This window comes from Drosophila ficusphila, unplaced genomic scaffold (genome assembly GCF_018152265.1).
Source record: "Drosophila ficusphila isolate 14025-0441.05 unplaced genomic scaffold, ASM1815226v1 contig_412, whole genome shotgun sequence".
In the NCBI taxonomy this organism is placed as follows: Eukaryota; Metazoa; Arthropoda; class Insecta; order Diptera; family Drosophilidae; genus Drosophila; species Drosophila ficusphila.
This window is the reverse complement of record NW_025064326.1, coordinates 6,294,190-6,309,327: the sequence shown is the minus strand read 5'-3', so window position 1 is coordinate 6,309,327 and position 15,138 is coordinate 6,294,190. Positions and strand designations below refer to the sequence as shown.

The following is a 15,138-nucleotide window of genomic DNA, read 5'->3' as shown; positions in this document are numbered from 1 at the left end:
TCGTCCGGACTAGAAGTCTAACGCAAGGCTAAAATGTTTTGGAAAATGTTCATTTTCATACGGAACGGAATATTTAAATAGTTATGTGTGTCCAAATATATTTAACTTCATTTCCAAAAATAATGTTTTAAAGTGGTGTTGGAAATCAACTTATAATATCGGTGTAGTATATATCTAGTTTTACATTATATTCCAAGTCAAAATAATTATTTTAATATTACTACCTTTTTTTAGGTAGCTTGAGTTTTATAAATACTATTCTAGAAAGTATGAGACTACCTCTTGCCTCGTTTTGCGGCATTTCCGGTTGCCTTTCGCACCTTTCGCTTGCCTGAAGTGGAGGTTTCAGGCTCCTCAAAGGAGTCCTCCTCCTTACCCGTGCGCACCTCCCGATTCACCTTGTAGGCGGCGCCCATTCGCTTGATGTTCTCCTTGTGCACTATTTCGTGTTTAACAATCCGGTGAGGGTAATCTGTTCCCAGGACGCAGCCGTATGCCCGCTGATCGGCAAGCGAGGCCTTCCACGGCTCGTAAATACAGCCAGCTGGGTATTTTGCGAGTTCCGGCACATACTTCCGGATGTAGTGCCCCTGGGGATCCGTTTTCTTGCCAAACGCCACAGGGCTGTAGACGCGAAAGTACTGATGAAAAAAGGCTGACGCCGATAGCCACATCCAGTTGCCCGCATTTAAGGCCCAATCCTGATCAAGCAGCAGCTGTTCGAACACCCGCTGTCCCTCCTCCCAGCTGATCCAGAGATCTCCGCGCGTGAGGAAACAGGCCACAGCATGTCGGGCCAAGTGATGAACCCAGCCCTCCTGCCGCAACTGTCGCATAATGGCATCAATAAAAGGATAACCGGTGCGTCCATAAGTCCAGGCCTTCAGGTGTTCAGGCTGCTCCTGCCACGGAACCTGCAGGCAGTAGACATTGCCCAACATCCTATCGAAGTTTGGCTCAGCAGCTGCCACAGTATAGTAGAATTCCCTCCACATGAGTTGTCCAATAAGTGAAACAGGAGGCTGGGAGTGCTTCGGCTGACGCTTGAGAATCTCCTTGAGTTTCTCATTAAACAATCGGGCACTAAGGCATCCAAATTTCAAGTAAGGGCTCAGAACAGTAGTGCTGGGCTCCAGGGAATTGGGTGCTGTGTTGGGTTTCTCAAAGCGGGCCACCCAGAGCTCATCACTCAAGGAATCCTTCATGCGGCGCAGCGCCTCTGTTTCTCCTGTAAAAGTAATTAAAATAATAGGGCATAGTTTATAATCTAGCATATTCACCTCCTGGAAATTTATTGGGACCCAGCTCCTCAGGCCGCTTGACCAGTTGCTCCAATGTGGGAACGTCATAAGCAGTTGAGTCATCCTGCTCCACTTCATCTTTAGGTGGATCTAACCTCGTCTTAAGCTTCTCCGGTACCCCCAAGACATTGGGCACTTTAAGTTTGTCCACAATGCCTAGAAACTTTTGATAGGTTATAGGAGCCTTGCCGAGATTTTTGGCTATGACCAAGTCCGGGTTGTAAATTGTATGAGAACAATGGGTTTCCACCTTAACACCGTCGACTTTGGCCAACTTCTGCACTGCAGAATCCCTAGATAGGGAATATGGTTCAATATCTGTCTCAAAAGTTAGGAGTTCTACGCGCCAGCTTTTAAAAATCCTGGGAAACACCTCCGCAGGCTTTCCACGCACTACAAACAAGCGGGAATCAAGTTTACGCAGCTGCTTATCCAAATCCTCGAGAGTTTGCTGAAGAAATCTCCAGCGATTGGCCCCAACTTGCATCCAATCGAGGATTCCAGGATCCAGAATGAAAATCGGGCGAACGAAATATTTTCCTGGCGCAGCGTTGGCGGCGGTAAAAATCTGCGATAAGGCGGGATTGTCGTGCACCCGGAGTCCTTTGCGAAACCAATGGACCAGTGTGCGTTGTTTTGCGTCCATTGCAGCACGTGCCTGTGACTTAAAACGGTAATAACTGCAATTTAAAGCTAAATGATTTTTAAACGCAAAAGCGCTTTACGGAACCTGCCAACTTATTTTCATTACTCTTTTACACTGGGCTGCAAAAACTAACATATAATTATACACTGCTCATTAATCGAACTTTAACTTTTTTAACCACTAAATTAAAGTTTATTTACCCCATTTTAAACATATATGGAGTTCTTTGCAATTTAAAAATACTTTTAGTGCTTGGTGACAAAGGTTAAGAAATATAAAATCTGCAAAACACAGCGCTTAGTGTAAACAGCTGTGGTACAATAAAAAATACCGAATTAGCACAAGGTTGACATCCTCTATTTTCGGTATTTTTCGCAGAGCCTATTTGGTGCACAAGCACCGGTTGCCAATATAATTATAATTACTTTTACCCGAATAAAACAAGCAAATCGAAGGCTTTCGAACACCCCAAGTGGCTAATAATAAACGCCAGAGAGTGGTAAGTCCCCCAAAAGTCTGTCCACAAAGAGCGAACAGCCCGTTTAACTGAGATTCCCTCGCATTTCTTTCGATGGCATCGCAGGCGCACATCCGCCAATTGATCAAGAACCAGCGAGGGATACACGGCGGAAAAGCGAGGAAAACACGGCGGGACAATGGACCTGCTTGATTCGATACTCAATGCCATGGATGCACCGCCTGCCAACAACGAGCAGCAAAAGACGCTGATCAAGAAACAGCGCGAAATGATGGAGCGCATGCAAAACAAACAAAAGGAGGAGCTTCTCCGTTTTCGAAAATATGTGGACGAACGGATGGCGCGTTTTGCCAAGGACGACAGACAGTGCATCGAATTCCAGCCGCTGGACAAGGTGCATCGCTCTGTTATCCACGAGATAGCTGAAAATGGCGGTTTTATTGCCATGAGCTTTGGCCGCGAGGATGTGGACCGACATTCAGTTGTGTATAAAAAGGAGCACGCTCCTGGCGAAGATGAGGTCACGGCCAGGCGAAATGGTGACGGCTGGAATGCGGAAATAGCAAAGGAGTATGCGGAACGAAGACGAGAGCGGCTAGCGCAAGAACAAAGCGACAAGGAAGCCTCCACTTCCGAAGCGGCAAACTGCGCATCTTCATCCGCGGCTGGGGATCAGGACACCGGCGAAATTAAACCCACGACCAACTACAAGGCCAAATATGCCCACCTCATTGGAGAGTCGGCCGCACTGCAGGCGGCCCGCAAAACGGAGACCAACCAAAGCTACGGGTTTGTTCCCAGCAAAAACAAGAAGGACATGCGCTCCATCGAACAAACGTTGGCCGACATCCAAGCCAAAAAACGCCTACGACTGGCGCAGCAACAGGAACTTGAGCAGGAACAGGAGCACCAACAGGAGGCAACCACATCCTCAGGGGACCCATGAGTCGGCTGGGACACAATTAGTATACAGATAGCTCACTTAATGCAAGACTGTCGTAACCCAAAATATTTGATTATACTCTATAAGGGCTCCATAAACCCTTGCGCATAAATTCAGAAGCAAGCATCGTTTTCTCGTTTATTAACTGGAGAATTCCACACCGCCACACATGTTACAGATTATACATTTTCGATTACAGTAATTGTATTTAGAAGGAGGAAAAAGATTCAAAACCTTCTCTTGTTTATACCAATCGAATTCTTGTCCCCGGAATCGCCTTATTTTTTGAGTTTATGACAGCCTTGTATTGAGTGAGATTAGTTTTGTTGATTCAGATTAGTCACATGCAAGGTCACCGACTGCCATGTAAATCATAAGTAATAAGCAATTTAATTTGTTGGCCAATTAGGATGCGAGAGTTAGAAGTGTTTAGAACAAGTTATGTATCCGCAAAAGCGTCCGAATCGCAATATCTATTTATATAATAAAAATATAGAAAAAAAACTGACGAATTCAAATTAATCTTGAAAATGCGGCGCCATCACAAGTGGCACTAAAAAATACATAACATTCCACGTTCAGTATTTTATTCCTAATCACTTCACAACACGGTGAGACAGTCACAAGCTGAGGAAGGCCGAAAAACGCTCCACGTGTTTTAGAGCTAGCAGAACAAAATTAAAATAAAAAATGATTTCCAAGAGAAAACTTCGTACAATTCTATCAAATTACAAAGACCAAGCCTTATATGGTAGCTGATAATTAAAACCAAGCTGAGAGATGTTCCCTTTTGGAAATACAACACTTTCGCTGAGCAGCGTGGGAACTTTGACCTAAGGAGTCCCAATTTGAGACTTCTGTGGACCATGTGGCATATTTAAACGGTAAGAACTACATATACTCCTTCGCAAATACATTCGTTAGTTAAACTTGATTTCCTGATGAGACTCTTAGATAGGGACATCTGATGTCTATGACTGATTTATCTTGATAGTAGAACTGATTTTAAAAGAATGTTTAAAATGTATAGTGTTAGTTGAAATTCCACTTATAAAGATATATTTTCGTTTTAGATACAATGTGTGCCTTACCTTACACAGCAACCTCAAAGTTGGTAATTTCTCATAAGTAAGTATAATGAATGATACATTAACAAATGTTTTCTTATGATGAGAACTTGAGATAGGGACATCTGATGTCTATGACTGATTTATCTTAATAGTAGAACTGATTTTTAAAATATTACTTATTAAGTTTGCTGTAACTATGAAGAATACTAATTATGTTATTTTTTAGCAGCCGTAACCTATGATGGAAAGGACTCTTTCATATATGTAAGTATACTTTAAAATAAGGTGAACTCTTTTTTTATGATGAGACCTTAAGATAGGGACATCTGATGTCTATGACTGATTTATCTTGATAGTAGAACTGATTTTAAAAGAATGTTTAAAATGTATAGTGTTAGTTGAAATTCCACTTATAAAGATATATTTTCGTTTTAGATACAATGTGTGCCTTACCTTACACAGCAACCTCAAAGTTGGTAATTTCTCATAAGTAAGTATAATGAATGATACATTAACAAATGTTTTCTTATGATGAGAACTTGAGATAGGGACATCTGATGTCTATGACTGATTTATCTTAATAGTAGAACTGATTTTTAAAATATTACTTATTAAGTTTGCTGTAACTATGAAGAATACTAATTATGTTATTTTTTAGCAGCCGTAACCTATGATGGAAAGGACTCTTTCATATATGTAAGTATACTTTAAAATAAGGTGAACTCTTTTTTTATGATGAGACCTTAAGATAGGGACATCTGATGTCTATGACTGATTTATCTTGATAGTAGAACTGATTTTAAAAGAATGTTTAAAATGTATAGTGTTAGTTGAAATTCCACTTATAAAGATATATTTTCGTTTTAGATACAATGTGTGCCTTACCTTACACAGCAACCTCAAAGTTGGTAATTTCTCATAAGTAAGTATAATGAATGATACATTAACAAATGTTTTCTTATGATGAGAACTTGAGATAGGGACATCTGATGTCTATGACTGATTTATCTTAATAGTAGAACTGATTTTTAAAATATTACTTATTAAGTTTGCTGTAACTATGAAGAATACTAATTATGTTATTTTTTAGCAGCCGTAACCTATGATGGAAAGGACTCTTTCATATATGTAAGTATACTTTAAAATAAGGTGAACTCTTTTTTTATGATGAGACCTTAAGATAGGGACATCTGATGTCTATGACTGATTTATCTTGATAGTAGAACTGATTTTCCACATTTTTTTATTTACTAGTGTCTTAAAAGGCTTATATTCTAACACATGGTTTTCCATTGACTTACAGGGCCCAGCTGAACTATAAGAAATTTGGAGGCGTCTTCACAAATGTAATACAATTTGAAAAAAATAAACAATTAATATAAGAAATCATCGTTGTGTTTTATTGGGAGTTCCAATTGTTTAATAAAGGAATAAAGGCGCAGCGATATAAATAAATAATTAAATTAAATTTCATGAAAATCTGACGACTATAGCATATATCTGTTATCTAGGAACAATTGCTGAAAATATGGGGAAAATAAATAGAAACATCGTTATTACTTCGATGTTGTTTAGACATTTGTGATGGCTGCCACCTTCTCGAGTCAAATCTAGCTTCCTTTCTTGTTTCAATGTCTTCTTCTTTACTGGCTTTTTTCGCAAGTTGGCAGCTCCACCAACAGCTGTTTTTTTTTTTTTTGATAACACTGAAATGTAATAAAGTCGCCGCTAAATGTTTGTTTAGTGTGTTGTTAAACCCGGTCAAGATCGGCAGGCTTTCCAAACATGCAACTCACCAAAACAGATTCGCGACGCCGCCTCAATGCGAGCGGTTCTACACCAGCCACTTCGGAATACATCAAGGTGGTGGAGTCCCAATGCGAGACCGATGGATTCGTCAATGAACAGTGGACAGAGCCAGCGATCCCAGGCCCAGTTCCATGGAAAACCATTGTTATTATCTTACTGCTCTTCATCGGTGGCATAGTGAGTAATATTTATGGTACCCAAACGAACACATCATGTTTAAATCGTTTCCTATTCCCAAGTATTTAAACATTTCTTTGTTTCCAGATCTGCATTGCCTTCGCCACTGTGAACTGTCTGACGGACACGAGCCAGGAGCGATCGGATCGCGTGTGGGCGCTGAGTATCATCGGGGCACTGACCTTTATACCGGGCAGCTACTACGTCTACGTACTCTCGTGCATAATGCTCAACCGGAACGGTTTCACCATGGACGAGATAAGAAGACTGGGCTGAGGAGAGCACAAGCAAAATTCCATGTTTCGTCAAATAGAGTTTATTGCGTTTACACTACAGATATTCACACATTTCATTGGCATAATTTCTTTAGCAACAATCTTATTTTGTAGTTCATAATTATACATGTGTATTGCCCCTATATTTGTATAAAAATATGTTGTAAATACGAGTTTGTTATAAAAATGTATAATGCTTGGCGTGGCTTTTAGTGCGCGGAACATTTGCTATCTATATAAATACACCACGGCTTAACGCTTTTTTAAATATGTATGTTTTACAAGCTGGACTATAGGTTCTTTAGATTTATGTTATGGCAATTTTCTCTATCAAGCTTAGGGTACAGTATTTGCTTTGTGTCTTGAGCTTAAGTATATACAGTATTATGCGTTATATTTTTTGTCTAGATTAGAGTTCTTTACAAACAATTGCTTTTCATGTTTCCGGTTGTAACAGAGCGGGGAATCAAACTATTTAACGGGCGGGGGAAAGTGGATATACACAATACGTACACAAACATAATAACGAAATTAAACTAGCGACAGATAACATTTACTGCTCCACGACGGTAACTTCAATAGGCGGAATGAACTTCCATACATGCGCCTGCTGCTCATCGTAACTGGAGGAGAACATGACCGATTGGCCGTCATTCTCGGTTTCCGCTGGGCAGGAACGGGTTAGCAGTGAAGTTGATATTTCCGGCTGCTTCTGCGGATTACTGGTACACTCGATGCTGGCCTTGAAACGTCCGGGCGTAAAGAATATCACAGAGCAATTGTGCTGTTTTTGCTCCTGCTTTTCCAGTAGGGGAATTGCAATTCTGAAACGGTTAACAAATAAGCTCACCAACCAGCCCGAAATCTAAATACTGCGATACCCTACCTATTTGGCCCTGAAATTGCCACGCGTGTCTCCAAATTGTAATTCTCCATTCCGTTCAGGTAATCCTGATAAAACTTGATGCTTAGCACCAAATTTCTGAGCGGCTGCAGGGATTGATTGGCCAGCTGTATGCTAAGCAGCGAACGCTGGCCCACCGTGCAAACAATCTCACTGTGCGGCTGCACAGGCGTCTCCTGGAAGCTTATGGCTATTGGTAATATATGATAATAATAAGTACGATCGATAAGGATTATCTTAATCATCTTACCCCACTCCAAAGGCGATACAGCCGTCAAATCCACCATCGACTGAGAGAGAACAATCCCCCTCAGAGAGGCGATTCCCTGAATATCCGTACCCGTCAGCAACCAATTGATTTTCACCCGTTCCGCTATGTGAAGTGAGCAGAGTTTGCTCAAGGCATCATTAAACGATAGCAGCTGCGTCCGAAAGCAGAGTTCTAAATGGGGTTAAATTGTCTTAGTTTCATTAACATATATTTAATGCAAATATTCTTACCTCTTTCCAGATTCTCAGCAACCTCGGCTGCCCGGGCAGCAACCACTTGCTCCAGGGAGCAGCGATCCACCGGTATGGGTACCCGGCAGCTTTCTTTGGCCTCTATGAGTATATTCTTAGTATCCGTATAGTTGAGAGACATCTCTTGAGCGGTTAGGTTGGAAATGTCAAGTACCAGGTAAAATTGTGATGCTCTAAAAATGTATGTATTATTATTTATGTTTCGTAAGAGCGAGAAGATTTTCACTTACACCTCAGCGGGCAGGACATCCCAGCTGGTTATCTGCGCACTAGGAAGTAGTTCTAGGTTAAAAGACACCGCACACTGACGACAGTAGCCCGCTGTTAGTGCCTCTCCACCGGAGTACTTCAGCCGCACCTGTGCTTCTATATGCGGTGAATACTGCGAGCCTAGACTAGAAGGTCCTGCTCCTCCTCCGCCAGCTGGCTGCAGACTTAACGCAGCCAGAGAGGGTTGCCCGCTTGAGAAGGTCGATCTGAAACTGGAATTCTGCGGCTCGTTGCGACGGTGTTGCGGGGAACCGACCCTCGATGGCAAGCTGGCGTGTCCGGAAGTGGAAACATTAGAGTAGTGCGTCAAAGATGCCGCACCATAATCTCCCGCAGCTGCGCTGGAATGCACGGAGGCAGGTGGCTGGGGACAAACGAAATCCGCTTCGGCATAAACATCCACGATAATTTCAATGGAACCTTGAGGAGGCACTGGCAGCTTGGCCTGTAAAATATATTTACATTAACTATGAATTTTATTTCACAGATCTTTTATTACCTTTAATGCCTCTCCATCTATCCGGAAGATCTTTTTCTGCAGTTCCTGCTCCACATTCGAGTTGATGGAAACCTCCAAGTGCTCCAGCGGCAACGTTGTGCTTTCATTCGTGATCGTTATAGTGCAGCTAGAGGATTCCCCGTTGTACAGAGTCAAGCTGGCCGAGGTCACCACAATATCCGCACTGTTCATGTTGCTAAACGTTGCGGTTTGCGGCAGAGAAGTTTTTACGGATATCCTCGGGAGGGCAGGAATCACATCCACCAGATAATTAGGCGGAAAGCTTCGCCCGCGCATGTGTTTCAGCCGACAGTTGGACTTAACGCCAAGCGTGTGAGTGCTGTAGCCCTGCAGATCCAACTGGCCAGTTTCAATGGGCGTTCCATGAAGCGCGACATAAGTGGGCACATGTGGCTGGAGGACAATAGTCTGGGGCAGAGACTCAAAGACCACACCATTCGTGAGCAATCTCATGTCTGTAACGGCCAGCTCAAATGGAAGAGGATTGCGCAGGCGCACAGTGACCTCACTGAGGTCATTTTGCACCCACTGGAAAGCTAAAATATATACATTTTAGTAGGGTAAAATATTTATATAATGCATATGCTTACCTATTTTATTTTTGTCCTTTTTCTTATCCCTTCTGTCGACCGAATTGAAGTGTATGGGAGTAAACAAAAAAGGACCACTGTCCGCCTTGGCCACCTTTATTCTCAATGGTCGCAGATGGGCGGGCAAATCTTTAACCTGAAGATCAAGGCAGTAGGGCAAGTCCGTGAGATTGGCGGGCGGTATCACAGTGCCATTTTCCAGCACCAAGGGTACAGGTGAACCTTCGCACTGGGCGCTTAAATTCTGTAAGAGATTATACATTAAATCAAAACTCTTCTTTGTGCTTAGGGTAAGTTACCTGCAGTTGCACAGCCATCTCGCTTTGCTCCGTGGGCGACATGTTATCCCACTGGGTCTGCAGCAGGAAGGTCATGTGCCGCGTTGCCAAAGCAGAGTGACCCAGTCTCCTGGCGGCGGTTATAAGGGTCTGAACCAGATCGATCTGCAGCGCCGGCCAGCCGGCGGCATTCTCCAGCACCTCCAGGGGATCTAGACAAAGCAAATATCCCGTAAAGCTGCCCAACATGAGGCGATAGCTCTGATTCCAGTCGGGTGCCTGGCTTCCCTGCTGCACGTGTTTGAGCGCAGCAAGTCGCTGGAAAAACGCCGCCTTCCTTTGGTAGCCGATCTGCTGATACAGCTCCGTGATGATCTCGAATCTCTTCACCCGCTCTGCCTCGGTCATGCTCAGGTTTATGTACAGGATATTTTGCAGGAACATTGCCACATCGAGAGGTCGATTCTGCTCAATGCAAATTCGTGAGGCTTTCAAAGCAGCCTCCGTTTCAATGGTGGCTGCATGCCTGTATTTGCTGTAGTTAATGATGGCCTTGCGATAGTAGTTGGTGATCTCCTCCGCCTTGAGTATGTTCCCCGGCAGATCACCGTTTCTTTGGTGTCCTGGTATCGGAGCTGCCGATATCGTCGAAGTGGATGAGGACGAGGTTGTCGGCGTGTCCGAAGCGGAGGAATTGGTGGCGGTGGTCACCAGGGAAGACACTGATGAGCAGGAAGATGAATTCGAGGTCATGCGCTGCTGCTGCTGTTGCTGTGCGGAATCCACATTGTTCGCAGTGGTTTCACTGGCGCTTATTTTCTTGGTGGCATCGCTGGCTCGCCACTTTTCAGGAGTGTTCTTTAATGGGGAGGTTCCTGCAATAAGAATAGTGATAAGTAAGGGCAGTAATCAAGTATTCCTCCTACTTACCCGCCTCCTGAAGCGAAGAGTTCCTGTGCAGCGTTTCGATCTCTCGCATTTGGGGATACAACAGCATCGCGGAGGCGGCAACCAGACCCTCCTCGGTGGCCCCCACCCACAGGGAGTCGCCAACCGACCTCAAGGTTTCATTTGCATTGTGGTACAAACTCAGAGCATCATCCACTAATCCTGCTTGGAGCGACAGATCCGCCAGGTTTTTCATCACACGACCCACGCATCTTTTCCTGTTGTTTCTGGACTCCATGTCCAAGCCCACAAAGTCGCGCTTTTCGAAGGGCGCCAGCAGTAGGCTCACCTTGTCCGCTTTCTCACGAGATCGTTCCAATCGTCGCGATTCCAGGACCCAAAACAAAGCACTGGCGAAGTCCCCGATCCGAGATTCCAGATCCACACAAGGATCCTGTTCGCGATAAAAGAAGGCTTGCGATTTGAAGTTCGAGGGCGTCGTAAACTCATCCTGAAGACGACGTCCTCCGGCTGGCGGCGGTGCTACTACCTCGCCAATCGTTTCCAGCGGTGGTTCATCGGGACCAAAAAAAATGGCACGGGATTCGTAGAGGGTAGAGCCATAGCGAACTTTCAGGGACTCGTGCTGACGGCACAGCTCGTTGAGTTCGGTTTGGTTGTCGAATTTGCCAATGGTAACGAGTCCCAAAAGGCGACGATGGGTCTGAAAGTCTCCCCAATCGTTGTGCTCCACGGGATGATCGTGAACAAAGCGAATCCATATGGAGCGTGGATTGCCAGAGGAATCTGTGAAGCAAAATAGGGTTAATTACAAAGGACGGGAAAGGATTTAGGGGAATACCCACCGTTCACCCGAATGTGGTTGACACGTCGCACTTTTTCGAACGCCCGCTGGAGGATGCGGGCCCGCGATGGTCCCACGCCACGGAGCAGCACCAGAAGGCAGCTGTGGTGCAGTGCGCTCTGTTCGTAGTCCGGCCGGGACATCGCTGGCTCCACGACACCACCACCGTGCGACAGCATCAGGCCAACGGCCGCACGCATTTACACCGCGCCGCGGCTCCTTGACGCAATCCCAATCCCAGTCTGGAACGCGATCCCAGCTGATTTTGCATCTGCCGCGTAGATTAGTGCTTTTCCATTGTGCCTGTCAAGTGGTCGAGATCGCTTTTCGATTCGATTTCTTCAAGGGAACCCACTTCCTCCCCCTTTTCTTGGTCACTGTGTCGCCTGCTTTCACCTCGCTTTTCGACTGGTTTTTTACGTTGCTTCTTGGCTCACTGGCCGCTTTTGCATAAAGCCGGGTACTGGGCACTCGGGGGACCTCGAAAATCCCAGGAAGTCGTTATGTAAAAAGCTTTTATAGCGCAGAAATCCGTTTGGCAGTTTGCTTTTGGCAAAGAAATTGTCCAATCAGTGCCTGTCGACTAGTCGCTGTGAATGTTAATCGCACAGATTGACGAGCGACAGGGCCACACTAACCGATAAGAGCAGTGTTGCTAAGCGCATTCGGTTTTAGGTGGATGCATTAAAATTGAAAAATAGAATGTTGGTTTTCTTATTGACAATCTTAGCATTTAATTATTTATTAATTATTTTTAATTAAAAATTTTCTATAATATTTTCCTTCTGCAGTTTCCCCGATATTTCGGTGTTTTGGTTACACTGGTGTCAGTCGACCAATTTGAATGGCAAGGCCCTAACAATCACATTTTGCCGCTTTATTGTTTATTTTTTGCATCCTTTTTATTGTTATTCAAACAATGAATTTACTACCCAAAACACGCGAAGAATTCGCGCAGACGGATTACTGGAACGAGTTCTTTAAAAAGCGGGGTGAAAAGGCCTTCGAGTGGTATGTATATGGCCAATTTAAAAGACCGGACTTTTTATGGAACGGGAACATCATGCAACATGTGTTTTTTGCTAAACTTTTTATATTATTATTATGTTATTATGTTATATTAATTTTTAAGGTATGGCGAATATCTGGAGTTGTGCGACCAGATCCACAAATATATAAAGCCGGTGGACAAAATTTTGATGCTGGGATGTGGTAATTCTAAACTGAGTATGGATATGTACGACAGCGGGTTCAGGTAAGGATTAAGTTGCATTTTTAAAACATTTAATAACTTAATTAATTTATTTTTTTAAGGGAAATCACAAACATTGATATTTCCCCGATCGCAGTAAAGAAAATGTTGGAATTGAATGCCAAAACCCGTCCAGATATGAAGTTCCTGCAAATGGATGCCACAGCCATGACTTTTCCCGATGAAAGCTTTTCAGTATCTTTGGATAAGGGAACATTGGATGCTCTGTTTGTGGATGATACCCCCGAAACAAAACTAGTGGTTGAAAACTACTTTAAGGAGATACTAAGGACCATGCGGTGGGTAGTCTGAAATTTCTATTATTATGTGTTTTTTAATTTTATGTATGTTGTAGCAATGGAGGTCGCTATGTTGGCATTTCCTTGCTGCAAGAGCACATCTTAAAGTTCCTGCTGGAGTTCCTGCCCAAACACAATTGCATGCTGAGAATTGTCCACTGTTCGGGAGTGGAACAGGCTAACAAGGAGAAGAACGCCGATGATGCCTTAACACTGCCAGTTTTCGTAGTCGTTGCCACCAAATTCAAGAGTCTTCCGATGCCTGTAAATAGCATTTTAAAACTGGAATATTGACTCCTTAATTAAATTATAATTTTTTGCAATTTTTAGGTTCTTGAATTCGGTTTCGGAAACGATAAGATGCAGAGATTTACCGCAGTCTCAGAACTAAATAATGCAGTATCCTCTGTCCAAAAAGCAGCTTTGGTCTGCAACGGTTTGTCCAGATCCAATATAGCTGGTCACAACGAAGTAATCATGGATCTCCACCGACCGTCGGAGCAAACCCCTCGTTATACGATCCACATACTAGACAAGCCGCCGGCAAGAGGTTTGGGCAAATATGCTGCGTTTATTGTTCCTCAGGGAAGAGAGGTGGAGTGGCTTTTTGCCACGCCTGTTGGGCGAAAGAAGCTCCAGGACTCCGCAAACTACCAGCGACTGGCTGTGGTTACCCTCCATCGTGATCAGGTTTATAGTACCTTGGACGAAGTTAAACTAGAGTTGGCCGACAGCATAAAGAACCTATCACCAGCTGGACTTAATGAACAGATACCTTATCTTTCTCTTGGATCCGATGTGGGCAAAAGAGAGACCCTTATTTGTGGTTTCTCAAAAATATCTGGAGATTTTCGAATCGAAGAGGTGGAGGCAAATGGCAAAACCCTGCGTCGTCTTATTTTCCTCAGTAATCAGTTTGTTGTCCAGTCTGAAGCTTTGGTCAAAACAGGTAACTAAGGTATATGTTTAATTAAATAGTTTTATTTAAATTTATTTTTTATTTCAGTTAAAATTAAAGGCAAAAAGGAACGCAAGAAGATTGATTTTGGATACTTGGCATGCCAGCATCATTTGTACATGTCCGTTGGTGTCCAATTAGCCACAACGCTGCAGAATCCCAAGAAGGATGTCGAAAAGGATGTACTGGTTATTGGCTTGGGAGGCGGTGGCCTTTGCAGCTTTCTTCATGCTGCGCTGCCGTAGGTTTAAATCCAGATTTTAAAGTATATTTTTATCAATTTTATTTTCCTACCCAGTCAAGCTAGAATTACGGCTGTGGAAATCGATCCAATCATGTTGGAGGTGGCTGAGCAATATTTTGAGCTCAAGCAGGATAAACGATTTCATGTGGTTATTGATGATGGTCTGGATTTCGTAGAACGCTGCCGCAATGAAGGTGATATGGCTTTGTTTAAATATATATGAATGTTTTACTATATAATTTCCTTTCTCAGATATACACTTCGATGCGGTTTTGTTCGATGTGGACAGCAAAGATCTCAGTCTGGGCATGAGTTGCCCGCCCCAAAGTTTCCTAGCCAACAAAATATTGCAGGACATTAAGGCTATTATTGGACCCAAAGGACTTTTTATGCTCAATCTTGTTTGTCGCGATGAAAGCCTTCGCACTGAAGCCCTCGACAATCTGCAAAAAGTTTTCCCGGCTGTGTGCACCTACAAATTAGACGAAGACATCAACGAGATTATATACTGTGCCAACGATGATAAGTACAAATCTGTCGAACAGTGGAAGAAGAGTCTGGGCACCGCCGGCCGAGGATTGAATAGTGCCGTCAGGGAAACGAAATTGGCCAGCGAGGATGCCCTCGAGGTAGCCGAGTTTCTGAGCGAGTTGAAAATATAACCCCGATGTAGTTATAAATATAGCAAAGACAATTTACGTTTTTAAATAAATGTTAATTGTATTTAGTTATAAATAAAGGCTAAACTATTAACTAATTGTATGTATAAATTGCTAAGAATAACAAACTAAATGTGTGGCAATAATTTGCAAATGTTTCGTTCATCACTTAAAGTACATAATCGTGGGA

General features: G+C 43.4%; 5 protein-coding genes and 7 non-coding genes across 16 annotated transcripts; 10 read left to right on the top strand and 2 right to left on the bottom strand.

Moving 5' to 3' along the window:
• Positions 1-133: 133 nt before the first annotated feature.
• Positions 134-2,163, bottom strand: LOC108089971 (cryptochrome-2). The gene is made up of 2 exons (XM_017188473.2): positions 1,281-2,163; positions 134-1,228 (listed from the first exon to the last, which is right to left on the bottom strand). The coding sequence occupies exons 1-2, from the start codon at positions 1,945-1,947 to the stop codon at positions 276-278; spliced, it is 1,620 nt and encodes a 539-aa protein (XP_017043962.1). The 5' UTR covers positions 1,948-2,163; the 3' UTR covers positions 134-275.
• Positions 2,164-2,311: 148 nt separating this feature from the next.
• LOC108089899 (sperm-associated antigen 7) lies at positions 2,312-5,825 on the top strand. Of its 5 annotated transcripts, none has more exons than XM_043207903.1 (9): positions 2,312-2,446; positions 2,531-4,252; positions 4,442-4,496; positions 4,668-4,702; positions 4,874-4,928; positions 5,097-5,134; positions 5,306-5,360; positions 5,529-5,566; positions 5,742-5,825. In XM_043207903.1, exon 2 carries the CDS (start codon positions 2,604-2,606, stop codon positions 3,369-3,371), a length of 768 nt encoding a protein of 255 aa, XP_043063838.1. In that variant the 5' UTR covers positions 2,312-2,446; positions 2,531-2,603; the 3' UTR covers positions 3,372-4,252; positions 4,442-4,496; positions 4,668-4,702; positions 4,874-4,928; positions 5,097-5,134; positions 5,306-5,360; positions 5,529-5,566; positions 5,742-5,825. The 5 variants fall into 5 exon arrangements, with proteins under 5 accessions (XP_043063838.1, XP_043063837.1, XP_043063836.1 ...); XM_043207902.1 differs by having other exon boundaries at positions 4,665-4,702; positions 5,100-5,134; XM_043207901.1 differs by having other exon boundaries at positions 4,665-4,702; positions 5,532-5,566.
• Positions 4,301-4,375, top strand: LOC122320035. The gene has a single exon (XR_006245454.1). It is a non-coding gene; the product is annotated as a small nucleolar RNA Me28S-Cm2645 (small nucleolar RNA).
• LOC122320038 lies at positions 4,529-4,603 on the top strand. The gene has a single exon (XR_006245457.1). It is a non-coding gene; the product is annotated as a small nucleolar RNA Me28S-Cm2645 (small nucleolar RNA).
• Positions 4,733-4,807, top strand: LOC122320034. Its single transcript, XR_006245453.1, has one exon. It is a non-coding gene; the product is annotated as a small nucleolar RNA Me28S-Cm2645 (small nucleolar RNA).
• Positions 4,961-5,035, top strand: LOC122320037. The gene has a single exon (XR_006245456.1). It is a non-coding gene; the product is annotated as a small nucleolar RNA Me28S-Cm2645 (small nucleolar RNA).
• On the top strand, positions 5,165-5,239 carry LOC122320043. The gene has a single exon (XR_006245462.1). It is a non-coding gene; the product is annotated as a small nucleolar RNA Me28S-Cm2645 (small nucleolar RNA).
• Positions 5,393-5,467, top strand: LOC122320036. Its single transcript, XR_006245455.1, has one exon. It is a non-coding gene; the product is annotated as a small nucleolar RNA Me28S-Cm2645 (small nucleolar RNA).
• On the top strand, positions 5,597-5,671 carry LOC122320042. Its single transcript, XR_006245461.1, has one exon. It is a non-coding gene; the product is annotated as a small nucleolar RNA Me28S-Cm2645 (small nucleolar RNA).
• Positions 5,826-6,109: 284 nt separating the features above from the next.
• Positions 6,110-6,967, top strand: LOC108089900. The gene is made up of 2 exons (XM_017188374.2): positions 6,110-6,424; positions 6,512-6,967. The coding sequence occupies exons 1-2, from the start codon at positions 6,224-6,226 to the stop codon at positions 6,698-6,700; spliced, it is 390 nt and encodes a 129-aa protein (XP_017043863.1). The 5' UTR covers positions 6,110-6,223; the 3' UTR covers positions 6,701-6,967.
• LOC108089898 (protein brunelleschi) lies at positions 6,725-12,128 on the bottom strand. The gene is made up of 10 exons (XM_017188372.2): positions 11,538-12,128; positions 10,714-11,478; positions 9,805-10,658; positions 9,506-9,749; positions 8,895-9,451; positions 8,356-8,840; positions 8,105-8,298; positions 7,854-8,045; positions 7,586-7,793; positions 6,725-7,523 (listed from the first exon to the last, which is right to left on the bottom strand). The coding sequence occupies exons 1-10, from the start codon at positions 11,734-11,736 to the stop codon at positions 7,253-7,255; spliced, it is 3,969 nt and encodes a 1,322-aa protein (XP_017043861.1). The 5' UTR covers positions 11,737-12,128; the 3' UTR covers positions 6,725-7,252.
• A 234-nt stretch (positions 12,129-12,362) lies between these two features.
• LOC108089877 (eEF1A lysine and N-terminal methyltransferase homolog) lies at positions 12,363-15,046 on the top strand. Its single transcript, XM_017188333.2, has 8 exons — positions 12,363-12,547; positions 12,669-12,791; positions 12,851-13,087; positions 13,144-13,351; positions 13,418-14,036; positions 14,094-14,286; positions 14,344-14,483; positions 14,542-15,046. Exons 1-8 carry the CDS (start codon positions 12,456-12,458, stop codon positions 14,949-14,951), a joined length of 2,022 nt encoding a protein of 673 aa, XP_017043822.1. The 5' UTR covers positions 12,363-12,455; the 3' UTR covers positions 14,952-15,046.
• The last annotated feature ends 92 nt before the right edge of the window (positions 15,047-15,138 follow it).